The 27,974-nt window shown below is 42.7% G+C and overlaps 2 protein-coding genes across 2 annotated transcripts in view; one reads left to right on the forward strand and one right to left on the reverse strand.

The window, feature by feature from the left end:
- The window catches only part of PITPNC1 (phosphatidylinositol transfer protein cytoplasmic 1), a 74,816-nt gene extending 64,923 nt beyond the window's left edge, over positions 1-9,893 (reverse strand). The window contains exon 1 of the mRNA XM_064728242.1: positions 9,093-9,893. Within this exon, the coding sequence (XP_064584312.1) occupies positions 9,093-9,140 (48 nt within the window). The 5' untranslated portion in view covers positions 9,141-9,893. The remainder of the gene's footprint in view (positions 1-9,092) is intronic.
- Positions 9,894-14,415: 4,522 nt separating this feature from the next.
- Positions 14,416-23,557, forward strand: PSMD12 (proteasome 26S subunit, non-ATPase 12). The gene is made up of 11 exons (XM_064728235.1): positions 14,416-14,584; positions 16,533-16,592; positions 16,814-16,942; positions 18,014-18,121; positions 19,058-19,162; positions 19,601-19,750; positions 19,928-20,062; positions 20,605-20,717; positions 21,074-21,248; positions 21,738-21,815; positions 23,109-23,557. The coding sequence occupies exons 1-11, from the start codon at positions 14,477-14,479 to the stop codon at positions 23,316-23,318; spliced, it is 1,371 nt and encodes a 456-aa protein (XP_064584305.1). The 5' UTR covers positions 14,416-14,476; the 3' UTR covers positions 23,319-23,557.
- The last annotated feature ends 4,417 nt before the right edge of the window (positions 23,558-27,974 follow it).

Here is a 27,974-nt window from a genome sequence, read left to right on the forward strand (position 1 = left end):
TCCACTGAGTGTCTCTCTGCTCACCCAGAGTGAAGGAAAATAAAAACTGACCCACTGAAGAAGATTTAAATCAATTTTACATCAAGTCTATGGGATAAAAGAAGCAGGTAGGTTATTTAAGACTGTAATCATGTGTGTATTTAATGTGCTTCATTTGGCTTATTGCAAGTCATTGTACAATTATTTATTAAATGAAAATATTACCTAGAGATCAGCTAATTTGCACTTTTGAAGAAAACCTGACAAAATCAGAGAAGTAGCTGGATAAATTTGTCAAGCATCTTTCAGAAGATAAGATTATACATACTCAGACCAGTGTTCAAGTGAGACTATTTAAAAACATCTATGTATGACCAGGAGAGATGCAAGCTTGGCATGGGTAAGAACTTCAATGGAATTATCATTGCCTTTACCTTCCTGATAAAGACAATTTTTTAGTTCATGGCAAATTTCTTTATTTTGGGAACCTTTCAAGCAAGATGATGCCACTAGCACAAAAGGTTATTTTAATAACTTTCATATAAAATGAGAGCAAAACCTTAAAATATATTCAAAAATTAGTTGTATTTGTCATCAGTGGCTGATTGTTAATCAAGCACTTAAGCAACAGTGTGTGTCACACTGGAGTGTCATTATCACACAATTATTTTGTCATGCATTGCAATAATATTTTTACAGAAAAAACCTGAACACAGTCATTAATTGGTCAACACATTAAACCTAAGATGACATTAAGTGTGATGAAATGGAAAATAGGGCATTCTCAGCATGCCCACAGAAAACAATTCCCACAGAGTCTCAGCACTCCTAAATCACTTGGGTAGGACTAATCTTAGAACAGACACGTAAAATCTCCTAAATAAAGACGCTGATTTTTCTGGAGAGCATATGAAGAAGTCTTTCACTAAATGCACAAACATTCATGTCCTGTGACTCACATGACTCCTGGTGCTTTAAATTAAGTGTGTGTGCAAGTTATGGATGTGCTGGAGCTCGGAGGGTGCACAGCAAATCCACCTTGGGAACTGCAAAAGTACAAAACCAATAGAACCCAAGGCTGCTTCAGCATTTTCTAACCACAAACAAGAAAAAGATGGAAGATGCATATTTTTTTTCCCCAAGAAGAGCCATTAAGATGTCATTCCTACAATTTAGCACCCTGCATTGTACTTTAGAAAATTAAAAATAGCTTTTTGATACATATCCAAGGATTCAAAATTGGCTGATCACTTATAACCAAAATTGGAAAGAAATGATGAATTTAGAAGGAAATAAACAAGACTAAGCCTAGACTAAAAGCATTATATATAAACACAGGTGAAGTTCAAGTCTGGTTCTTCCACCTACAGAGTGTAAATCCATCTGTTAGTCCAACTTGAAGTCTAAATTACCTTTTCTTCACTCCTTTTTGAACACAGTCAATAATCCTGGGGAGCACCTTTCTCCTTGCTTTTGAGATGCCTGCAGACACTGGCAATTACACTTAAATACATGCACAACATCCCTGCAGAGAGTTCTTCAGGCTGCACTGGAGGGCTCTCACAGCAAATTTGCATGAAATGTCATTATTTGCTTTATTTTGGTAGAAAGTCTCACGAAATCTAGTGCTGATCCTGATAGATGCTCTATCAACCCATGAAGATAAAGATAAATAGAAGGACAATTATAACTCAGTGGAAAAAATAAATTCCAAGCAAGTTTTCCATTAAAAGGATACAAAGGGTTATTCCTTGCCCACAATGACTGAGTTTGCCTGTGTGTGTTAGCCATGCTCAGTGTATATAATGGTTGTTTGTTAGGTTGGGCAGCCTGAGTGGATTTGAGCATCCACAACTGACTTGCTTCCATAAGAGCAGCCTGGGGATCACATTTGTCAGCTCCCAGTCACACACAAGAGTTCAGTGAATGAATCATTGTTATAAACTATGGATTTTCCATTATCTGACTGGGCAGCCTTTTGTACCCAAGAACATGAACTCTGACAGATTTTAACAATGCAAATGCCTTAAATCAGACTTAAATGAATACTCATGAAGGAAAATATAATTTGTAACCTTTCCTAATTAGTACAAAAATCTTTGTGTTCCTCTAATAAAAAGGGCTTTACAAACTTTCAGAACTATGAATCACCTGAATTTTTTATAATATATGCAGTCAAGAACATGAAAATTTGTATAGTTATATTATTTCTATATGGTTATATTAGTTATAGAGTATACACTATATATTATATATAACATTATATTATATCATATTAGTTATTAAGTTAGAAATAATATAACGATAATAATAACTAATATATACTATATATATTAGTTATTATTATGGTTATATGGTTATATTATTTCTAACTTTAAAATTATGAAGAATGAAGAAATCAAACAGACTGGACTATTGGAAAATGTATTTGATATAACAGCTATCAAACTTTAAGACAGTAATATTGACACCTACATTCATTATTAGGTACCTAAACAGAAGTTGTCAGAATTTCAAAAGTGCTGATCATTCAACACTAACATAAACTCTTACAAGAACTTCATGTTCTCAGCAAGATAAAGTCCACCCCAAAATAAAAATACCCAGAAAACTCTAAGTTTTAAAAGACAGTATTGACATTCTGTGTTTTCCTCCCCCTGTTCTTTTGTTTCCAAACCTACATTATGCTTCAAAAACAAGCACAGCTCATGGAGTTCTTGATAGCTCAAGGTTCTGTAGAGGGCTTCAGCTACAAAACGTCCTAAAGCACCAACAGGCTGCATTTTCTTTTGTGGGAAATGCAAAACTGGGCCTGTACTTTGCTAACAAAGCCCTCAAATCAAAGATGTGGTATTTTTCATTTATATATATATAGACACTCACACATCTTGGAGAAAACATGACAAGGAAAGACAGAACAAGAGAGATAGAGAGATGGATGTCAAAGTCTGGTGTTCCTTGGGTAATATCTAATCTTTTCCACAGAAAGATTTTTTTAATGATTTACACTGAGGTCTGCAGAACAAAGTTTGTCTTGATTCTTTCACAGAGTTATACTGAAATGTGCAAACAGGAGTAAGGGGAAAACTGCATATTTCTGGATTTCTGTTTGCAGTGGAAGTCAGGGAAGGTTTGACATCTGCTCTGCATTGCTGTACTTTTACAGCTGACCACAACTAATGTAAGAGGGCCAAACCAAAGCAAGGTGTTTATTTTTTCCCATGCTAAAAACCAGCTCTCCCTTTTATCTGTTCCTTCTTGCAACTAGACTGTGGACCAAAATAAAATGGAATAGATATTCTTCCTTGGTGCTAAGAGTTAACTTCTGGTGCTTTCTCTCCTTTATCTGTTCCAATGACTCTTGCCAGGCCGTAAGATTGAAGGTGAATTTAAGGTCACACTGAGTGCAGCACAGTGTGAGGAGAGTAGACATGACCACCCACCAAAACCACATCCAACCCCTTTGCTGATAACAGACATACACAAGGAATTCTTTTAAAGGGTAAAAATATGCTCAGAATGGTGTAAAGAGGTTTTCTAGCTCAATAATTAACTGTGAATCCTCCTCAGACCAAGGTGTCAGGGCCTCCACTGCATTAACTGCAAAAGGCAGGTGAGGCTGCTGATGTTCTCAGAAGGCATCTCCTGCAGGATGATTAACTACAGCAAAAGGTCCTTCATGTTTCACAGCAATTCAGATTATTGGAAAGGGATTGGTGTGAGATGCATTAGAGCTGTTGATAGCTTAAATTAAAATAGCACAATAAGCCTCTGTTTCTGCTGGGCAACCTCAGCTCAAAAATGCCAGATAAACATTTTCTACAGAGGTCATGGACATGACACGGTCCAAGTACAATTTCATTTACAAGTAATTAAAATAAATGAAATTTGATAAGATGACTTCATCTTTAGTTTGTTTATAGTCCTCTTGCTTATGACCAACATACTGCTTTTACAAGTGTTCCATGCATTTATATATTCCTGAAAATATGTTCTGTGGCTATAGCTGGAAAATTAAGAAAATGGACAAAGTTGACCATTATTTAATCTATCTGTTTGCAGGATGAGTAGATGTAGTTTGTCCTGCAGCAGATCACTGTACTTTAAAAAATTATTTTACACTTTATACCCAACTCAAGGCTTTGCTGTACTACATACACATAGTTATGTCCAAATATTGTAACACCTGCTGACTCTCAGGGCAGAACAACCCTTTCTCATATTCTTTCAATGAGCTTTAAATCTGCCTGAATAAAACATGTTATAACATGTACCCTTGCACACAAAATGGGAGCTATGAAATCTTCTAAAGCAGAAGTGTACACAAGATTCAGAGGATACAAATGCTGTTTACACAGATGTTGTTGAAATAATTTTATGTAAATAATCCACACTGGGAGAATTTGTAATGTTTGAAACAAGAACTAAACAATGGAGATTTTTATAAAGCAGCAAGGATAACACCTCTAAAACCAGAATTTGTTAATGCTGAAAGGACTTTTTGTTGAAAAACCATGATCTGCATTTACAGACATTTTGCAGGTCTCTGCTTGTTTGTATTCATGACAATACAGCTGTTCCTCCACACCTCATGCAGGCAGTGCTCCCCACAGATTCAACTTGACTTTTATTTAAAACACAGAGTGGGAGTGATTCCACCAGCCTCAGCAGAGATAATCTTGGTTGAAATAAAGAACAAAGAAAGAAAAACCTGCCAGGACTTTAGGGACTGGCCATGCACATTCAGTTCAAAATGAACAGAAACCTTAATGGTCACCCCTGTTTCCAAGGAAAAAACCCTATGAGTCCTGTAGTTAATACTTTATTTGATGTTCAGCTTTCAAATTTACACAACCCAGCTTCACATCACTCATAGCATTTTACAGCAGTAACAACTCAATTTTCAACACAAATTTCCAGCAAAATGTCTTTCCATCTATTTCCCTAAGAATAATTACTGTTTACACAGATGCTCACAAATCAAGAATTTCACTGTACTTTGCCTCTTGCAGAAGAGTTCAGTACCACACTAACCTATCACATTTGGGTTACATTTTCAGATATAGGTATCTCTAAAGCACAAAGCCTTCCTTTGAAAAATGGTGGAATTCTGATGGCAATGAGCTCCAAGCCTGAGAATTTTTTAGCATCTCTGCTCTTTTCAATTGCTTGGTGCTCTTTTCACTTCCTTAGGAATGTGTTTTTTTTACTGATGATATTTAAAACCCACAATGCAGCCTATTATAATATTCTCTCATATGATGTAACAAGCTATTTGTAAGAATGAACTAACACATGAAAATGCAAGGGGAAAAATAACCAAGCAGCAGGCTTATTTATTAATTGCAGCTGGAATAAGACTGGTAACATATCCTGTGGAATTGCTGGAACAGATTTTACTCACTTTATGTACTAATGCAAGGAAGGGGCTTTTTCTTATTTAAAAGGTCTCAGTGTTAACAAATGGATTCAATTTGCCAAAAGTACCACAAATGAGGTAAAGAATGACTTCTCACTGGCAACCATATTGGTTTTGTCAACCAACAGTCCCATCCTGACCTTATTTGCAAAGTTCCTACAGCAGATGTTATGATTTTGCTTAGCAGTCAACACGGCACATCCTTTCTCAAAATATTTTAAAGCTGATCAGGCAGCTTGTGACTGTGCACACGTAACAGACCTGAACAGCTGTCAAAAATTCAATTTACTGAGGAAGGCTCAGCTTTGAATAAGAACTGTGGTGTGGTGCCACTGCACCTCAGCAAGAACTCTTGGAATAACCCATCTTTCCTGGTGCTCATGGACAAGGAACAAATATTCAGCTCCAGCTCCTGGCTCAAAATACACCACAACAGTTCAGTCTGCAGCAAACAGCATTTCCCATGAGATGTTTTCTTTGCAAGAAAGCATTTGGCTTCCAAGCAGACAGGTAGATAAACAAACCTCCTATAAATATTTGGGTATCTTATCTAATAAGGGCATCAAGGAAAGAACGCCTCAGGAACAGGATCTGCTGTAGCTAATGAAGGAATTTCCTACCCACAACAGTGCCAGAAACTCTTTAAACCTGGAGCCAGTGCTGCTGTTCCACTGACATCTCTCAGTTTTTAACTCTTCTCTAGAGATAAATTTAGGTGGTGACATTCAGCCAGAGCAGCACGAGCTCCTCCACTGCTGCCTGCACAGGTATTTACAGGCGAGCTCACGACTCCCAGTTACTTGCCTGGACATTACACAACACTTTACTGCACATTTTTCACATTACACACAGAATCTGACTGCAGAAGATTGGATACAGGTGCTTGGCTGACAGAGCTAACACTTCATCCTCTTGCCCGTGCCAGATTATTTCCACAGGAATGATATGGAGATCGCTCTGGTGTTGGTGACAACGCCACAGATTAAGGACAAACTTCTTTCTCATTCATGTTGTGAGACTTCTACGGATGGATAACTGGCAAGGCAGTGCTAAAAAAAGAAAGCTGCTCAAGGAAGTGTTTTTGGATGCATGCATAAAGTGCACAGGCTGAAAGGCAGAACATCCAAACAACAGAAAAAACAGAGTTTATTAAGTCTATGTGAGAGAAACAGCATAAAAAGGGAAGCCATGCTGTTGTACTGCATTTTTCCCACACCTGTTGAGGGAGGACCTCAAAAATTCTTGGGTGCTGAAGTGCCAGTGGTGTCCCTGCAGGTCAGGTCCCCAAGTGGCACTGCACACTGAGTGTGCAGGACATGGCAGCTCCTGTGGGATCTGCCTTTCCCCCTGAGCCCACTGAACTCCAGAGTGGCTTGGCACCCTGCAGAAGACACTTTGGGCCTCTCAGAACCAAAATGCTCCTGCCTTTGGAAGGGTGAGCATTGCCCCATGATGTTCTCCTGTCAAGTGCACAATGCAGCACCTTGTTCTACACAGATGGCAAAAAATCTCACTGTGTTGGTAGTTAATGTGCAACTGAGGGTAAAAATAAGATAACACCACCTTCCTGAGACTGCAAGAAACGTCACAAAGATGAACCACCATGAGAAATACAGTGTGGGACTTCTTTAGTGTGCAAATACCATAAGAAAAATAAGGTATTTGCTAATTTTAAAGTTTTGTCTTGGTTCATTTTATAATAATTAAATTGATCTTAAACATTAGACATGTGCTAGGTTCCTCATTCAGGCATCTCAGCTACTGTGCTTGGATTAAATAATGGATGATTCAACATAAGAGAAACTACAAAATCGAGTATCTTTACTAATTCTGTTAACATTCTAGAGAACAAATGACATCCACCATTGCCTTCTGCCTCATCATGAATCAACCATTCCTGTTTTGGAAGATTTTTGAACTTTTCTGCATCTGGAAATCTTGTTTAACAATAATGTTTCAAAATAAATTAGATCTGCTCCCTTCTGATGATGTAATGAACTGTTATTAACTAAGTGTGGTAGTCTAAGGACATCAGGAACTGGCTTGGATAAAATGTTGTCTACATTAGAGTAATGCAATAAACAAAGAAAATTATGTATTAAAAGAAAAATGCCATCCAATATCACAGCATATGATATAACTTGGATGGTAACACGCTAGAGTTAAAGCTATGTCTATGTAACTTCATGCATATGGTGGTTTTAGCTCCTGCTCCCAGCAAAAGGAATTTCCTGAGCAGCCTGAAGTAAATATTTGGCAGTTCCAATTCTGACTTTTAGAGAACTGTTAATTTGCCAAATCTGAAGATACGGACAAAAAAACCATTGAGACGACTACTCTGTTCACACCCGCGAGGACTTCTGCACACATATTGGAAAAAATAAAACTGTGCGGCAAAACACTCGCCTGGATGGAGCCAAAGAACAAATGTGTGCATTAATTAGCGGGGTAATGAGCGAATTGGGGCGCTCCGCCCGGGACCCTTGGCTGGGACCCTCCGGCGGGGCCGTGGCGGGGCTGGAGCGGGGCCGTGGCGGGGCTGGAGCGGGGCCGTGGCGGGGCTGGAGCGGGGCCGTGGCGGGGCTGGAGCGGGGCCGTGGCACGGTCGGAGCGGGGCCGTGGCACGGTGGGAGCGGGGCCGTGGCACGGTCGGAGCGGGGCCGTGGCGGGGCTGGAGCGGGGCCGTGGCGGGGCTGGAGCGGGGCCGTGGCACGGTGGGAGCGGGGCCGTGGCGGGGCCGTGGCACGGTGGGAGCGGGGCCGTGGCACGGTCGGAGCGGGGCCGTGGCGGGGCCGTGGCACGGTCGGAGCGGGGCCGTGGCACGGTCGGAGCGGGGCCGGAGCCGGGCGCCCCCTGGCGGCCCCAGCACCGCCCGCAGGACCAGCGGAACTTTGCGCGCAGTTCGGCTCAAAATGCGCGCTCAAAGAGAGCTCGCTCCCCTTCGCGATGCCCAATCCGCAGCAGAAATGGCCAAATAAGACAACACCGAGGTGTTTTTGTACTTGCAGGACACGAAACCATCAAGCACCATCTCCTTTCCAAACGCCATCAGGCCTTTGGGCACCCAATTGCACCCACAAACACGCCATGAGCACCAGTAACTCCGGAGCACGTGTACTCCGTGTGGGTATTACTGTCTTAATTAAAACAGTGAGCAGGTGGGATGCCTGCAGATAAATAAAAACATAATGTTCCTAACAAAGAGTTCAGAACACCGACAAAGAGCTGTTTGACTTTCAATGACTTCTTTAAATGACAAAAGTTTTACTAATAAATGATCACCTCTCTTCCCTACCTGTACTGGAGTTTCAGGCCATGTTCAGCTGCGAGGGTATTTTAAGTAAAGGTGAAATATGATTAGAATCTGGGTTTTGGACAAACGCTTTATCACATAGAAATTTCAGCACAAAACATTCCCTCGCAAATATGCATGAAATTCGTCTTAAAAGTCTGGTTGGAAAATCTTTATAATCAATATTTTGATGACACAATGCTTTTGATACACTTAAGTTACCTTCGTTCCTGCAGGATTCCTATATTTTCCAATAAAAACATTCCTCTCTAACCAGTCATCTCCGACTAAGTTCATTACACGAAGAAAAAATATTCAGCAAAACAAATATAACCTCAATTCGCCTTGCAAGAGCAAAGGCTCGCTAAGGAACAGCCTCTCCGGTACGAGCGCGGATCTTACCTCTTCAACTGTCAGAGGCATACAGATCCGGTACTCCTTCATGAGCATATTCCTGCTGCTCAGTGCGGACCGGCGAACTGGGAGAAAAGTGGTGATTTCTGCACAGAGATCACGACGGAAACCAAACACGGGGGGAAAGAATTAAGCCTCTTTTCTCTGTGCGCGCTTGACAATGTGTCCACAAGACAGTAATGCAACCATCCAGGAAGGCTGACCCAGCAAGAAGAGAAACCACCACAACCGCTTCTTTCTCCCAGTTCTTCCTCCTTCACACTGCGATCATGGGAATCTCACGGACGCTCGCACCGAGATACGCTACAAAGTCTCAAACCCCCACCGCTCTCGCCCCAGCCGAAGACATCCGTCGGAAGTGCATGGAAACGCCGAGCTCTCTCGCGGCTGTGTCAAGACATGCCTGGGGCGGCGAAAAGAACAAACGAGCCGAAAATGTGGCTTTCGCCCCCGCCGGCAGCACGTCGGGCGGCAGGAGAGATGCGATGCCGATTCCCAAGACAAAGGCTTTTTATAACGTTGCCTTCCCCGGCTGCCAAACGCGGCTCCCACCTCCCCGCCGCAACGCGGCTGCGGCCGCCGCGGCTCCCGCTGGGCTCGGGGGAGGGCAGGGGGGGCAGCGCGGCGCTCAGGCGGGCGGGCGGCCGCGGGTTCCCCGGCGCAGCCGCGGCCGGGGGTGCTCACGGGCGGGCGCGGAGCGGCGGCGGCCCCGGCGGGGCTCGGCTGACATCAGCGGGGCGGCAGGAAGGAGGGAGGGGGCCGGCGGGGGGGCAGCGGCCGCCGCCGCTCGGGCGGGTTCAGCGGGGCCGGCCCGCGGGGCTCCGGGCAGCGCCCGCCCGCGCCTCCCGGCAAGGGGACACCGGCAGCGCGGAGCCCCAAGAATTCGCGATTTCAGTTCATTCTGCCGCGAAGACTTCTCGGGGTTTGGAAGTTCATTGCCCTACGCGTGACAAGGCACCTTGCAGAGCATTTACGCCCCCGTGCAGGAGCGGCGAGCCCGTGAGCCTCGGGTACAAAAGGAAAGGAAAGGACAGCGTGGGCTCGGTGCGGACATACACAGGATGTGGAGGCCTCACCCATTTCCCTTCTGGTCAACCCTCCGCTATCAGCCAGCACATTTTGCAGCACAAATAAACCCCTTTTTCATATAGTTTTTTTACTTAAAAATGACACACAGAAAGTTCAATGAAAAAACGCCTCCCTCCTAGCTGAACTATAAAGCCAGAACTGTTTTAGGAGGTCTCACCCCCTCCTTCAGTGAGGAATTTGTCAGTGAAATAGTTTTTTAATATGCTTGGGGGTTGTGTTTTTCAGAGAAATGTACCCATCATTAAGTTACAACCTGAAATGCACAGGAACCCAATTCTGAAACTACCTGGGAACCCCAAACTGTTACACAACCTCAGCATTTCATGTTTAAAATGCTCATCCTGCTGTTTCTCCTGTTCTCCCAGTGGCTACAAAGTCACTCACTGGATTGCAGAGAAGCACTGTAAGCAAAGCCCAAGACACTGCACAGATAATGTAAAATATACATCTGCACTTACATAGCAGTTATTTGCAAAAAATAAAAGTGATGAAATACTGTATTTGGGACAGTTAAAGAGGAATTTAGGTCTACAATGAAATGTGTTTCATAACAAGAAAGAGCAAAAGCCCCTCAGAATTTCATTGGTTCTGGATGTACATTTCAGAGCTGAGGGTATAATTCTCAGCCCAGAGGACACAGTGCCATCTCCTGGAGCCAGCAACGCCTGTTTGCCAGCCCCTTGCAATAATGGCACAATATTTCACATCCCTGCCTTCCCAGGGAAGTGCAAACACCTACACAAAGAAATAAAAAATCTGAGAGCTCTATTAACAGTCTGGATTTTCAACTGAGGTATGAACAATGTGTTTAATGAGACTTCTGTCTCAAATCTGACACAGCCATTTATAAATATGGAAACTGTGGCTGTAATTCATAATATTGGTACTGTGTGTTCCTGGAATTCCATGCAAAACAGCAAAACCAAGGCAATACCTTGTGATATCTCACTGCAGGAAGGACATGGAGATGCTGGAGCGTGTCCAGACACGGGAATGGAGCTGGGGAGCACCAGGAATGGCTGAGGGAGCTGGAGCCTGAGAAATGGAGGCTCAGGGGGAACCTTCTGGCTCTCCACAACCCCCTGGCAGGAGGGGCCAATCCGCGGTGGGGGTCGGGCTCTTCTCCCAGGGAATAAGTGAGGAGAGGAAATGGCCTCAAGCAATGCCAGGGTTTAGATTGGATATAGGAAAAATTTCTTCACAGGGTTGGGAAGCATTGGAACAGGCTGTCTAGGGAGGTGGTGGAGTCACCATCCCCAGAAGTGTCCAAAAAAGTTGTTTGGATGTGGCACCTGGGGACTTGGTTTAGTGGTGAACAGAGTGGTGGTGCTGGGCTGACAAGTTGGACTTGATGATCTTAAAAGTCTTTTCATCCATAGTGGTTCTGTGACTCTGTGGTATTACACACAGATGAGAGGCAATCCTAATTCAGATCTAAAGCATTCTTCAGTTTTAAGTGCTTTTTTAGTGGTTTCTTCCACTGGGAACAATATTTCTGGTTTCTGCTGAAACACATTGTAAAAGAACCTGAACTTGGCATGGGGCCTTGATGCTACCCAGCCATAGGCAAGGACACTGATTTCAATAAAACCAGGAGAAAGACTTAAACTAGTTTATCACCTATCACATGATTTCAGCATAAAGCAAACCTTACAGCTCTGTGTGCATTAACCAAGATCTGCAGAAAGCAGCGTGTCAAATACAGAACCTGCTCAAAATGGAAACCAAGGCCAATTCCCATACCTGCAGCAAAACATTCTTCAGTCTTGGGGAAAGCAGTGACCCCAAGGATATCCCTCACAACTCCCTGCTGGGGGAAAGCAGTGACCCCAAGGATATCCCTTACTCCTGCTGGGAGTGCCCAGACCCTCTCCAAAGCACACTCCCCAAATGCTTCCCAGGGATCGTGCTGAGACACAAAACTTCAGCTCCCACAAGCCAGGAGTGCCTGCCAAGCATTCCTGCTTCAGTTTTGGGTTTTGTTTCCCATGAATTGGCAGAAATTTTTAGTCTTACCTCTGCAGCGTGCTCTGGATGCTCTGTTGTGAAAATGAGACATTTTTCACTCATTGTTCATTTCTGACCCGGGGGGAAAAAGCCCATATGTTAAATTGTGCTGAGTATGAACTCCAGATGGACTTGTGTCAGCAAAGTGTCACTTCAGAGCAAGAGGCAGAGCCAAGCTGTTCGGGTGTTTCACTAAGGATTTTTGAATAAGCATTTAGTTTCTTTTTTAGCCCCTCAGGGATTCTGTATTGGAGGCAACAGCTGCTTCCTCCTTTCCCAGCATACCATGCAGGTAAAAAACCCAGCAATTGCAAAAGGCATTTATTTCCTTCCACTTTCACTCACTTGTCTGACCCAAATTACTGTGTATGGGACTATGTTCAATTAGATTAGCATGTGACTTTTAACCTCCCTGGAAGCCATCACTCCCAATCCATCACCTGTAAAAATATACTAATATTACCATGAGCTAAAAGAATGAGATTGTAAAAGTAAAAGCTCTGTAAAAATTTGTAAATGGCCAGAGTTAGGGAAGAAAAACTGATATACTCTGTGTGATACATGCATGTATTTTCAGTACCTAAGTCAACTGAAATGAAGTAAAAATGATTAAGGATAATGGATAAATTCTGTTGGCAGAGTTTTCAAATCAAGTTTGTGTTCAAACAGAAAGTGATTCAAAGCTCATGATCTGTGCTGTGCTAATTGGAAGGCATGTATCACACACAGTTGCAAATATACAGTATTGGAGCTCTGTATTCTCTTAATTGAATTACTCTGAATTTACACCAGTGCAGCAGATGGAAGAACTCAGTCTTAATTCTGCCAACAAAAGATTTAAACCAGTTATCTCAAATACCCCTTTGCCACGTTACCATGTTGGTCTGTGTACAGTATGATCTGAAAGTAACACAGCACAAAATGTAACTTCGTGGTAAGTTCCTCTTTCTGGAAATCCTAAATACTACCCAAAGATTCCCATGGCAGGTGGTTGGAACTAGGTGATCCTAAAGTCCCTTCCAACCTAAACCGTTCTGTGATTCTGATTCAGGGTGTTCCCCAAGTATTTGAGGTGTTTGCTTGCACACATGAGGGAGTTTTTCTGGATTTCCCCAGAGAATGAAACTTCTGTAGTGTAAGAAATTGTGCTGAGAGATGATGGCCACCTGCATGCAAGGCGTTGCACCAACATCTCACAACTTTTCAAACACATTGGTTGTACAACACTGTCTAGGATCAGGATCCTTGTGCCCTTAAAACCCACGGTGTGTCACTTTCCCTCCACCTCTCCAGCAAGGCTAGATATTAAAAGACTTAAGTATGGAATGAGATACAGACTTAAGTGAAATCCCCAAGGTGAAATCAGCAGCTACAGAACCCAGAGTCCTCCACACCTGAGGTGTGCCCACATGGCCCGGCTGTCCCCAAATGTGGGGGAACACAAACCCACCATCCTCCTGCCTCACACCCCCAGCTCCGAGCAACACCGTGCCCGTGGGAGCTGTGTCCCCTCGTGGCCGTGCTGAGGGGCACACGGTGGGCCGTGACTGCACTCCGGGAGATGTCACTGGGGGATGTCACTGGGAGATGTCACCGCCACATCTGGCACCAACTCACAGCTCCCCTTTGTGGGTGCCGGGGAGTTCCCCGCCAGGCTGGGGCTCAGAGGGGCGGATTGAGGGGCAGATCCATTAATAAGGGAACATCGCGGTCCAGGTTCCCTGAGAGGAGCGGATTGAGGGGGGAACCCCTCAGAGGAGCAGGAACGGGATCCACCTTCTGAGCAGATCCCCTCAGGTTTGATCGTGGTCCCGGTCACCTCAGAAGGGCCGGGGGCGGGGTGGGCTCCCTCAGAGAAGCGGGTTCAGTGGTACATCTGAGGAGGGGGTTGAGGGGCAGATCCCCTCAGAGGAGAGGGTTGAGGGGCAGATCCCCTCAGAAGGGCGGGTTGAGTGGCAGATGCCCTCACAGGGGCGGGTTGAGGGGCAGATGCCCTCATGGGCCCGGTTGAAGGGCAGATCCCCTCAAAAGAGAGGGCTGAAGGGCAGATGCCCCCAGAAACGCAGATCCCGGTCCCGCTCCCCTTAGAGGGGCCGTGGCCGGTGGGGTCCCCTCACAGCTGGCACCTCCCCCCTGCGGGTCCTGAGGCGGCCAGGGGTGCCCACGGCAGTGCCTGCTTGCCGCGGCGTGGGGCCCTTCGGCGGGCCTGCCCCCGGCGCGCCTGCGCGCGGGCCCGGCCGGTTCCGGTGAGCGCTGAGGCGGCGGAACGGGCGGACATGGCGGACGGCGGCGCGGAGCGGGCCGATGGCCGCATCGTCAAAATGGAGGTGGATTACAGCGCGACCGTGGATCAGAGGTTGCCCGAGTGCGAGCGGCTGGCGCAGGTGAGGCGGGAGAGGAGCCTGGCGGGGCGGACGGGCTGAGTCATGGCGCGCTAGGCCGCGCGTGGAGGCGGCGCGGAGCGAGCCATGGCCGCATCCTGCCCCACAGTGCGGCTCCGGTCGCCGCCTCTCCCTGCCGTGCTGAGGAGGGGAAGGAGTGAGCGGCTCCGCCGTTCCAGGGCTGTGTGGAAGGGCGAGCAGGAGGGAGCTTGGTGGCCGAACACTGAAAGTGCTCTCCAAGGCAGCGGTCACGGCCCCAGCGCTGCCGGAGCTCATGGGATGTTTGCACAGCACTGTCAGATAAATGGATTCCTAGGGACTGAACCAAGGCCAAGAGATGGACTCGATGATCCTTTGGGTTCCGTCCAACTTAGCCTGTTCTGTGATTTTGAGACAGGACGAGGTTTCGGGGCGCAGCTCGCGGGTGAGGAGACCGGAGGGCCCCGCTGCACCGCAAGGGCCGCGGCTCTTCCCCGGAATTGCTTGTTCAGCCCGGGCTCTGTGCGCCAGAGCTGCCTGCGTGCACAGGTCCGGGTCAGGCTGGACCGGCAGCGCTGGGCATCCCCAAGCTCGGTTACCTGCGAGCCCCGGGGAGCTGGAATGGAGGCACAGGGCCAGGACGGGCTCTGCGCTGTCTCTGCCTCCTTGGGCTCCGTAAACAACGCTGTGAGCCCGCCCCGGTGACCGCGGGGTGTGTTCCAGGGGTTCATAGCGATGCAGCATGGGTGTTTCATAGAAAAGTTCTGTGGCCTGGAGATTCTTGTACAGCTCAGATCTCAGAAAAGACACAACCATAGAATCCCAGAATGGTTTGGGTTCAACGAGGCCTTAATCTCATCTCATTTCACTCACTGCTGTGGGCAGGAACACCTTCCACAAGTTCAGATGGGCCTTGAACACTTCAGGGGTGGGGCAGCCGCAGGGTCCCTGTTGTTGCTGTCATTTGTTGGCCCGGTACAATGGCATCTGAAACTTTACATGCTGCTCTGATTGATCCACGTGTCTCATTGTCATAGACTCACATGTTGTACAGTTCTGAAGGCAGTAGTCTTAAGATAAACAAATTGCATCTTAGATTATTTAAAGATTATTATATGGAGAGCAGGCACAGGGATTTTATCCCACAGGCACAGCTCTGCAAAGGAATGGACACCATGGCCATGTTTCATGGTGCAAAACACATAAACTCTGTGGCAGTAAGAGCACAGCCTTGACAAACCATTGCATGTATTTTAAAATATTTCAGCTGGGATGTTTTAGAAACAACTTCATTTTCTTTGGTTTGTTACTAATTTTCTGACCATTTTTTGTTTCTAGTTTCTAATTTTTTTTCCAGCCCCACCCTTGCCATGGGCTGTTACAAACTCACCCATATTAACTTTTTTTTTAACTACGTATTTGCTAGGATTTGTGATTTAGGACTAAAAGTACATTGTAGTATCTTACACTCCTCCAAACAAAGGCAAATACAGTTCTGAAAACTTCTCCTAAACCAGAACTATTAGAATTCCATGCTTAGCCTGTAAAGCTTGTAATTAATGCTTTGTGTAATACACTGTAATTAAGATATGAATATGGGTGAAAGTAATAGGAGAAGAATTTTTTTGGCCAAGGTATTTAATTGCATATCTGATCTCACTGAAAACTCTGTTTTGGCCAGAGAAGAAATGAATTTTCCATGCAGCTCAGTGAGTGTGAGCTCACCAAACCTGTCTGAAACTTGCCAGGTTTCTCTCCTGAGGCAGACAACTTAGAGCATGTGTTGTGTGAAAATGAAACTGGTACCTCTCCAGTTTTACCTCTGTGTAGAACTGTGTATTTAAATAAAGTAAGTGCTACGCATGCATTTTTTAAGGGAAAAAAATAGTGTACAGGCTGGTCTGTATTTTTATTTATTTACTCTCAGTTTAAACTGAATTTTGTTGAGATAATTGTTTGCCTGTCTTATTAGGAAGGAAGATTGCAGGAAGTCATTGAAAACCTTCTCTCCCTGGAAAAACAAACCCGGACGGTGAGTGGGGATGCTGGGATGTGCACACACCTCACGTTCCACTGGGTTCAAGTCAAGGGACTGGGAGTATCCTTGGAGTATCCTTGGAGTATCCTTGGAGTATCAGTCCTTCTTTTCTTTAAAAAGCAAATCAGTGAGAGCAGCCCCAGTGACTTTTCCCCTTTGTGCTGAAGGCTGCAGGTTGCTGATCCTGTCTCTAACACACTCTTGGTCTGTTCCAGGCTTCTGACATGGTCTCCACATCCCGGATCTTGGTTGCCATAGTGAAAATGTGTTACGAAGCTAAAGACTGGGATGCTCTTAATGAAAATATTATTCTTCTATCAAAGAGAAGAAGTCAGTTAAAACAGGTGAATTGAATTGTTTGAAACAAAAAATGAAACTGTATTTTGGAGCTGTATTATGTCTCTGGTTTCCCCATGTGTGTAGGGACTTTCTGTGTGAAGATGGTGGTTCATTTTTGCACTCTCCTCAGTGTGTATTGCTGACATATTCTTTATTCATTGTTCAGATATTCTATATTCATTGTTCAGATGTATATTAAACAGAGTTACTGCATTTTATTGTGCTCATATGAAATGTGTGCTTTGCATGCTTGCTTTTGAAACTGGTATTCTTTGGCATAAAGCACTTGCATTGAAGGCAGTGTGAAGTTTATTGCACTCTGTGTGTTCAGTTTGAGCAGCAGGTGATTTTAATGCCATCATTGCTTTAGGAAGGAAAAGGTTACCTGTCATTTAATGTGCAGGATCTTCACTAGTGTGTGTAAAAGTAGGAGTACAGTTTAGTTTGCACAGACTGTAGCTGAAGGCATGGATCATTCCAGCTGAATTTTGAGGAACTTCTTGAGGAGGACATTTCTAGAAGTTTAATTCTGGGGTTTTTTTAAAAGTAGGTATTTTAATAATAGTTTTACCAGCTTTGCCAGCATTGTTACTGGAAGTGCACATTCCCATGAAGGAAGAAATCCTCCCTCTTCCATTCTTTCCTGAGGAATCTGCAGCTGTTTAAGGAGAGAGGGTAGAGCCCACAGTTAAGAGGAGGCACAGATCTCTTCAGCCGTGCAGGTCTTAGGGCAAGCAGAGAAGTTCTGCCAGTGCATGTGAGTCCTGTGGATTTGGCAGAGCAGGAGTTACTTTTTAGGACAGAAGTGCATGGCATGGATTATTTTCAATATTAGAAAAACTGAGGTGAAAAAATGACAGAACAGCATCATGTTTGCCTTGTAGCATCAGTGTGTGGCATCATTGTACACATCTTCAGGAATCCAAGAGAGGAGCTGTGTCTTGTGTGCTGTTTGCTGAAATGAGTCTCTTCAGTGGGATGTGAAACTCTTTATTACGTACTCTGAGTGTTACAGCTTGGCTTCATTAGACAAATCTGAAACCACAGTGTGTTTTTCCCCTCTGTTTTCACATCAGGCAGTTGCTAAAATGGTGCAGCAGTGCTGCACTTACGTTGAAGAAATCACAGACTTGCCAGTGAAACTGCGCTTGATCGACACGTTGCGGATGGTCACAGAAGGAAAAGTAAGGTTTTGTTTTAAGACTCTGTGTCTAAAAGGTAGAATCAAAATATTTGCCTTCTTTAAAAATATAGTTTCTTAGTATTATTTTTTAATCTTGTGCAAGTAAGATTAAAACTAATTTTTAAATTACCCTGACAGGCTAAGTAGTTTATTTCCTTCCAAAAGACTGCAGATATTTTCCATATTTAAATCACATGCTGAAACACTGCTCATGTTCCTATGATGTAGGTATCTGGTTGTGTTATTAATTAATATAGTTAGTAATACATTTCAGAATTCTAAAATGCCATTTCCTTTTTGCTTTTTAAAATGTTATGTATTTGAATTTGTCAGGGAAATGGGCAGGTTTAATTTAATTTCTCCTGCACTTAGCAAGGTGTTACATGCAGTTATGATAACCAGAAGGTGATACCAAGTGAGTTACTTATATTGCATTCCTTTTACTTTAAGAAAAGAAGGAATTCTGAATTAGGCAAATTTGTGGCAATTTCATGAGTTCTGTCTGTTAGACTAAATGGTTAATGATCAAGTCTTGTTGATTAATGGCTGGTTAGGAGTAAATGAAATCATTCAAAGGGTGGTGCTTACTACACATTAACCATTGAAGTCTAACTTCCCAGATCTTTTGATATATTCTAGCAGACAAAATATGCAATACTTTATTCACAGTCCATATCCCTTGTGTTTGCTGAAAGAGTCATAGATCAGTGTAGACATTAATTTTTGGATTAATTTGGGCCAGAAATTTGTGTGTTGATTATCCATTGTATTTCATCAGTGTATACTGTGGACAGTGCCAGTGTAGTGGATGGATATACAGCAAATAAAGTGGTTCTGTGATGACAGCATCAGGTGTATTTCCAGTGGGGTTGCAGTCTCAGAGTTTGCACTCCTCTTTAGAGAATTCCAGTGTTTAAACTCTTCCTGCTGCCCTCAGATCTACGTGGAAATCGAACGCGCTCGCCTGACAAAGACGCTTGCGACAATAAAGGAGCAGAACGGGGAGGTGAAGGAGGCTGCCTCCATTCTGCAGGAGCTGCAGGTAACACCTCAGAGCTCAGAACTGCAGCAGCAATGGCAATTAATTCTGGCTGTTCTCAGACTGTTAGAAACTGAATCAGGTGTGCTTACAGAAATGCCTGAATGGGATGAACTGTTATTAGTGAAAGTGCAGTTCAGCTTTAACTGCTTTTATTCATCTCATGGCTGGGTTACATAGAATATCTTCCACTTGGAAAGTAGATTTCAGTTCTCTGCTTAGTTCATTGAGTTAAGTGTTGGTGGATTCCTTGGTGTAAGTGGGGACAATAATTAAAATGGGATAACCTTTATTCCATTTTCCCTTGCTCTGTAATAGCTTTTCTTCTGTTGTTTTGTTTTGGTGTGTTCCCCCTCCAGACAACCTCCCACTCTTCTGGCACAGTTAAGCCTTCAGTTGATTTGGCTTTGACAATATTAATTTGTTATAATTTCATTTCAGGTGGAAACCTACGGTTCAATGGAAAAGAAAGAACGTGTAGAATTTATCTTGGAGCAGATGAGACTCTGCCTAGCTGTAAAGGATTATATTCGGACTCAGATTATCAGCAAAAAAATTAATACAAAATTTTTTCAAGAAGAAAACACAGAAGTAAGTAATTGGAGGATTTCTCACTCTTTCTCCCTCTCCCCACCCAAATTTTAATCTGACTTGCCTCTTTTCAGGTCCAAGTGTATTTTTTTAAATCCCTCTGTTTTCTGGGGTTCAGCTGAATTCCATTGACATGTCATGGAGCTGTGTTAATTTGACTTTTTGATACTGTTTCAGAAACTAAAGTTGAAATACTACAACTTAATGATCCAGCTGGATCAGCATGAAGGCTCCTACCTCTCCATCTGTAAGCACTACAGAGCCATTTATGACACTCCCTGCATCCAGGCTGAAAGTGAAAAGTGGCAACAGGTAAAAAACCATTCCCTTCAAAATCACTGTATTTCCATGTGACAAATCCCCATTTCTCACCACATCAATGTGTACAATGGATGAAATAGCTCATCAGTCTGTTTTTATCTAAATGGTTGTATTAACAAATTGGTTAGTTGAAAACAGATGATGGAGTTGATTTCAAAAGAATGTTTTCATCAACATCTTCATTTTATTACCTTTGAAGCTGACAATGTCTGAACTGTGTCATGCAAGTGTAGAGATTACAAACGGCTGTGCAAGCGTGGTCCCAGTGGTGCTGTGTGTGCAGCACAGATGTCTTTCATGTTTGAAAAGTTTTTTTTCTTCATGTATTTATTTGAAATACTAGAATTTTGGTTAACCTGTGTCAATTGAAATGTACCACAGTTCATTTCTGAAAGATAACATCAGTTTCACCCTAATTTCTTAATACACTGAGCTTAAATCTTCTACATATGAAACTCTAAGCTTTGTATCACTTTTGGTAATTCCTCTGTTTTATTATGGGGAAAAAACCCACACTCTTTCCTCTTGAACAGGCACTGAAGAGCGTTGTTCTTTATGTTATTCTTTCACCTTATGACAATGAACAGTCTGATTTGGTGCACAGAATTAGTAGTGACAAAAAGCTAGAAGAAATCCCCAAGTATAAGTAAGTATCCTTTCTAATTACCAATTCTTAGATGAAAAAGTCTCTCCCTAACAGTGCAGGTAAATCTCTTCATGCTGAGTCTGCTGTAAGCAAGTCTGAATTTAATGCTGCATTAGGAATATTGCAAAAATGTCATGGTTGTTCTATGTGAAAATAAACGTAACTAAATGCATGTAAAAATAAATGTTCTTTCTCTTGTAAGAGAAAGATCTTTGTTAGAAAAAGTCTGACTTTAGCTGCCCCCCTTATTTATGATAATAAGAATAAAACATTTAAAATGATGCCTTTGATTTATTTGAAGTATGAACCAGGTTTATTAATACAGGATTATAATCCAACTGTACTAAACCATTTAGAGACCTCCTAAAACTATTTACCACCATGGAGCTGATGAGGTGGAGTGCCCTAGTTGAAGAATATGGGAAGGAGTTGAGAGAAGGATCCCTTGACAGTCCTGCCACAGATGTTTTTGGCTGTACAGAGGAAGGGGAAAAGAGATGGAAAGATTTAAAGAACAGAGTTGTGGAACATGTAAGTATCACTCAGTGCCTCAGCTAAAAATGCTTGCTGCTTGCTGTATTTTAATCACAAAGAACACAAAAAAGTAGCTAATAAAGCAGCAGGTGAGGTCTCTTTGCTTTTGTGTTGTATTTCAAGTTTTATTTGCTTGCATATCTTTATTGTATATTTATATTTGGCATAGTTGCCACCAAAAAGAGCATATTGCACTCAAATTAGATTTAGCATTCATGTTTCACTAAAGCATAAATCTGAAAGTCTTGCTTTGTATTAAATTCATAATTGGTTTATTTCTTTTCTTAATAATTTATCATGTAGAGACTTTTATACCTTCCACCAGCAACAGAGCTGTTTGTTCACACCCCCTCCTGTCCCCCATGCTGGACTGCCATTAGAGCACTACACTTCCTAATCTCCTTTTAACATGGACTTTTATATTTTTGCAGCCTGCTTCAATTATTTTTTGCACATAACCCTCTACTCTGAACACTTTTATTCCAGAATATTAGAATAATGGCTAAGTATTATACCAGAATTACAATGAAGAGAATGGCACAGCTCCTGGATCTGTCTGTTGATGTAAGTCTTGCTTTGCTCATCCTTCTCTCATAATGGGGGGTGTGTTTGTGGCAGAGATGTGATTATTCAGCAGAGTAATGTTCTTGTTTGATTTGATTTCTGCCTTTATGGGAGTTGGAAAACTATTCATTAAACCTTAAACTCAGTTTCATGATGCACATGCCCATAAGGCAAAAGCTGCTCTTAGAAGTTCATTTATGTTCAAGGCTTTGTGTAAATGCTGCAGCTCCTTGTTTGGTGTTTCAGTGGTAAAAGGTTCTTTTTAGTGAGTGATGAGACCAAGAGGCTGTGGACTTTTTCCCCTGGTATGTTTTTATAAGGAAGTAAAATAGTAGAACAAATAGCGTAGTAAGAATTAATGGAGCTTCTATTGAATTTGCTCTGGTTTAGAATGATTTTTGATGCTAGCCATAACCATTCAGTTCATAATTAATTAAGTAGAGACTACAATTGTAAATGATGTGTTGAGACATACATAAATCCCATTTTCTTACAAGCACACTGAGCTTCATTCAAACTAATGCTCTTTCCATGTGAATACACAGAAATTGGGAGGCTCCAGACAGGGATTTGGAGTGAGGGAAGTCTGAAGGGACAGGAAAGGATGGAAGCTTGTAAACAGTGATTTGCATTTGAAATGCTGACTTTGGACATAGCTGATGGGAAGTTTGGGAGTGTAATTTGGAAAGCTCTTAACTTTCAAAGCCTTACCACAGCTGAAGAGAGGGTCCTTCACCTGTGAGTGTCCCTGGTCCTGGGTGCTGGCACTTTGGGAACAAGGCTGGAGGGGTCTTCTGCCATCCCCCTTTGTTTTTTTCAAGAGCTTTCCAAGTAGAATGACACATCCTGGTATTTTGAGTGCAAATGAAAAGCTTTACCCTTTTCATGGAATCTGCTTTTCCCACAAACTCAGAAAAACCCTTTTTGGCAGTTTCAGTAATTCACTGGGCTTTTCCCAAGCCTTGCTTGCCACATGACTTGTTCTGATATCTGTGAAGCCAAGTATTCCAAAGTATAAAGTTCTGTTGGATTTGTATATTAAACATTAATTTTTTGGAAAATAATCAGGTATAGGTCATAGAAAACAAAAAGTTTTTGGTTATTTTTTTAATAGCTTGTGCTAATACCTTGCATTGCCAACTTGTGTAATATTAAAGTATCTTGCATTTTTTAAAGTACAATATTGTTACAGCTGTACTCGTGTATAAAGAAAATCTTTCATGCTGTTTGGGAGGAACTCTGGTGGTTTGTAAAAATGCTGTTTTCTTGACTTAGTGCTGTTTGTCTTTGCAGGAATCGGAGGAGTTCTTGTCTAACCTAGTAGTTAACAAAACCATCTTTGCTAAAGTAGACAGGCTGGCAGGAATTATCAATTTCCAGAGGCCTAAGGACCCAAACAATATACTCAATGACTGGTCTCACAAACTCAACTCCCTCATGGCCCTAGTTAACAAAACCACACATCTCATTGCCAAAGAAGAGATGATCCATAACCTGCAGTAAGGTGCCTCAATAATCTCAGTGCTTTTAAAGAAGGCATTAAATCTTCATAATAGAGACTATTATTACAAGTGTGTATATGGTTTGTTTTCTCCCTGTCAAGCCTTCCTGGTCTAAAATTTAGAACATAATTCTGAAATTCCTGTTGACAATTAAGTTCCCTTGATTATTCATTCAGTTGTTAAATGTTTTTGCTACAATTGGTGAAAGAACAGAATAAAACTGTATTGCCTGTATAATAATAGTCTTGTGATTTCTTTTTTTCAATGTGAACCCTTATCTAACATATAATTCTGTGGTTATTTCATTACAGGACTATTTTTGAGGCTGTGATTGAGAGGATATACTGTAAATAATAAAATCCTAGGGTTTTACAAAGAGGTAACTTGAAATGATGATAGTGTAAAGTTACGTCAAGATACTCTTTGAACAAAATGATGTTTATGCTTAAAAATAATGCTTTTTCTTATTTGGTGCTACAGTTAGAATTTATTAATTAATTGTGAACTGCCAGAGCAATCAATACATCAGTAAGTACCTAAACCTTTGCTTGCTGCAAGTCACTAATTCTGCCTGCTTTGGTACAGTTTGTAAGAGCTACAATGGCAATTAATCAGTCAGCTAAGCTGGCACTTGGAAGCTGCTGCTTCTCATCATGTGTGTTATATTCTGAGCAGATAATGCTCTATTATTTACTTTAACCTCCTTGTAATGGAGGGAAGCTGTGGACTTTTCCCCCTGGTATGTTTTTATAAGGAAGTAAAATAGTAGAACAAATAGCGTAGTAAGAATTAATGGAGCTTCTATTGAATTTGCTCTGGTTTAGAATGATTTTTGATGCTAGCAATAAGCATTCAGTTCATAATTAATTAAGTAGAGACTACAATTGTAAATGATATATTGAGACATACATAAATCCCATTTTCTTACAAGCACACTGAGCTTCATTCAAACTAATGCTCTTTCCATGTGAATACACAGAAATTGGGAGGCTCCAGACAGGGATTTGGAGTGAGGGAAGTCTGAGGGGACAGGAAAGGATGGAAGCTTGTAAACAGTGATTTGCATTTGAAATGCTGACTTTGGACATAGCTGATGGGAAGTTTGGGAGTGTAATTTGGAAAGCTCTTAACTTTCAAAGCCTTACCAATCTAGCTCAGTGCATTTGAACTACAAAAAGGGAAGGAAGAGGAGCAGAATGCACAGAATGTTTACCATCCAACTTCCTAAGTTGTATTATAATCCCAGCTGTACAAGTTGTTTAAAATTTTGTCATGACTGTTTGTGAGCATGGGATGTTGTGGCCATTGGGAGGATTCAGCAGCATGAGCAGAACTGGCTGCTGTCAGAACAATGGACAGATAGCTTAGAAAACAATTTATCATCTGGAAACTGAGGCAGGAGCTGTCAGAGAGGGAAACAATGGGTCATCAGGGGAAGTGGGAACCTGCCTCTCCCTGTTCTTATCATCAACATTTTCCTTCCAGTTGAAGTCTGGTCTGGAATCTTCAACCCCAAGTATTTAAACCTCTGATGCTTCTACCAGATATGTTGGACCTGTTTTCCCAGCCAGCCCTCTTTCCTCTTTATCCTGGAGTGGAATGTTTCAGTGCTTCCCTGGCTTTTCTTTCTGGATTTCTTGCAGATTCTCCTCCCTCTCTGTCCAGGCTCTATCCCTCCCTGCTGCCTTTGGCTGCATTTAAAGCATGAGTTTGTTGGAGAGGGGAATTGTTTTCTCTCCCCTCACAAACCATCTTTTGCTGTCAGCATTAGAAAGAACATGGAAAAACTCTTTATCTTTCAGCAGCTCAGGTATCTCCTTAAAAGTCAGTTCAGAAAGATTATAAAGGTTCACTTCCATGGTCTGTATTTGTGCCAAAGATCCACAGTGATCCAGCCTTTGGATCTGAAAGAGATTTTTGTTTGCAGTTGGAACACCTTGGTCTTGGTTTGGACATAGTGCCCAAGGCAGAATCCCTCCCTTCCTCGGGGTGAGACTTCTGCTCTGTTCTGAGTTCTCGGTGCCAGAAGCAAGAATCCCTCAGGGTTTCCCTCCCCAAACATCACAAAGTTAAAACAGAAGTTTGGAAACAAAATCTAGAATTATTAGGCTATAGAGTAACTCCAAGTGAGTGGAAAATAATCTATTAAGCCTGTGTTTGCTGGGTTTTTTTCTTTTTTTTTTTTTTTTTGCTTCCAGACTACTATTGATGAAAATGGAAGTGTCTCTTGAGTCTGTCACGAAAAGGTTGCCACATTCAGGTTGCAAGGAAAAAACCTCTAAATTTTGGTGCCAGTTCATCTCAAGAATGCAGATATATGTCAGATCTAAGTCCTCCATGAGCAATTCAAAGGTCAGCATAAAGACATGCCAGCTTCTTAAAAGAAAAAATGAACAGAGACTGAAGATCTTTGATCTTGACAGTGTGGGATCAAACCATCACATTACTCTGACCTTTATAGTTTCTGTCTCCTCAGTGTACCCTCAACATCCCCTTGTTGCTGGTTGCTTCTCAATGCTCTCATTTTGTGGATCAAAGGAGAAATGAATTAGTTTGAATATTACTTGCTCTAGAAATTACATGTGCTTAAGGAGTCCATGTTGAAATTTACCCATGGATAATTATAAAGTAAGATTAAAGTTGAGATCATCTGTTCATTAGAGGACTCTGGAGAAATTCCAGGGGAATTTTCATGCTGGAAAATCAAAACTTGCTACTCTTCAGCCTAATAACCAGCCATTAATGGCTGCTTAGAAAGAATTTGCTTTATTGTTTACCAAGAATAAGAACTACTGTTGCTATCTAATCCCAGGTCTACCACTGCCTTGTTTGTGGCAGAGGCTAAACCACTTAACTTCTGTTACTTTCCCATGATTGCTGCTTCTGAGGGAGTTCAAAAATCTGTGAAGGTCCAGTGTGCTAAGACAATAAAAACATTGCTGCTGTTGCTGCAATCTGTCTGGCACTTGCATTGAGAAAGGCCTCCTGTTGTTTTGTTGCTCAGGGGTGAAGGAACTGCTTGAGAAGCCTGCTGGGATGTTGGGCTGCAGGGTCAGGGAGGCAATTCCCTGCTGAATGTATTCTATTATGTCCTTATTACTCTTACATGTTAATTGTAATGTTTTTTCCTGCATTCTGGTTAGACATCGTGAGTGGAGCTGATTGAAAATGGAGATTTCTGTATTCATGAAATACCAGTTCCCAGAAATGGGAGTGAACTTGGGCATAAAATGGAAATTGATTTTCTGAATTTCCTGTGAAAGCAGAAGAGAAAGAAAAAAAGTAGCAGTGTAAGTTTCAAATCATGAGAATAGTTTTGTTTTCACAAGCTGCAGTTGTGATTGCAAGTGTGCAGCCCATGGGTGAGTCAGAGCTCCAGGGCTGTTTGGCTCCCCAGTGTGCATTAGGCCTGGAGCAAGTGAGGGTTTGAGAGTTCCCAGCTGTGCCAGAACCTGTGCCACACCTTTCAGGGCCTGCTCACATCTCTGCCCCATGGCAGCAGCCTGGCAGCACTGAGTGGCCCCAGGTTTTCAAAGCCTGCTTTTGGCAAGGAGCCTGGATTCCCCAGGGAGCAGGGCATGGCTCCTGCTTCACACAACAGGGGAAGCCCTGGGAGCCAGCAGCATTTCCAGGATCCTGACTGAAGAGCAGGGAGACACGATGTGTTAGGGCTTTGTCAGGGATTCCTTGCACACATGGTCCTGGCAGGGTGGGCTTTCTAAACATCCAGTAAGAAATTGCTGTTTTCAGATGGGAAAGGTTTCAAAATCCTAAAAAAAATGTACAGGTGGAATTGAGTTTGATATTGCTGCATTCATTGGAGGGCTTTTGAAAATTGTATCATTATTATGAGTCCCTAGAAATATCACTGTTAGGCTTTTGAGGATCTGAACCCTGTCAAGTCTCATGATGCTGAGTGGGAATTCCTTGTCTTTGTTACTCTCGTGCTTCCCCATTATGGCTTTGGTATTTCTTACATTTCCAACATCCACTGTTGCTTTTCTTCTCCCCCCAGATTCCATGTCAGGCCCTGCTCCCTTTCTCTTTGGGCAGTCTGGCACTGCAAGCTCTCCTCTTGCCAGGAAGCCCCACTGGATTCCAGGAATTTAGGAAGTCTGGACAGTTCTGGAAATGCAGGGCAGTAATCAGCATGTAACACATCTGGTTCTGTGCCCTGCCCTGGCTCAGTCCCAGCCTGGGTTTCAGCTCATCCTGAGGGGCTGTGAATGATGTGGAGAGCAGAGATTGGAAGGCAAAATTGCAGCTTCCACTGGGGTGATGCACATCAAGGAAAGAGAAAAAGATGTCTCATATAGATACTGAGTTCCTCTCACAGTAGGAGGAATATAATAATCTTACAATAATAAGACATATAATAATACTATTTTGTTAAATTACCTTTTAATACTGTATTGAACCATGAAAGCTACAAGAAGTCTCTTTCTTCCCAGGTAATCTGTAAGCAGTTCCTGGGCCATTCCCTGCCTCCTGGGATGTTACCACAGAAGTGGCTCTAAAGTCCAGTTTAGTTTTTTTAGGCTGTTTGGATTTGGGATCTCATCCCTTAAGCTACTTGCTGTGATTCTCACCTTGAGCAGAATTTCCAAGGTTAATGAGCCCTTGGAGCCTCATTTGTTTTGGACCAAATTTTAAAAAT

This window comes from Zonotrichia leucophrys, chromosome 18 (assembly GCF_028769735.1).
Source record: "Zonotrichia leucophrys gambelii isolate GWCS_2022_RI chromosome 18, RI_Zleu_2.0, whole genome shotgun sequence".
NCBI classification, from domain to species: Eukaryota; Metazoa; Chordata; class Aves; order Passeriformes; family Passerellidae; genus Zonotrichia; species Zonotrichia leucophrys.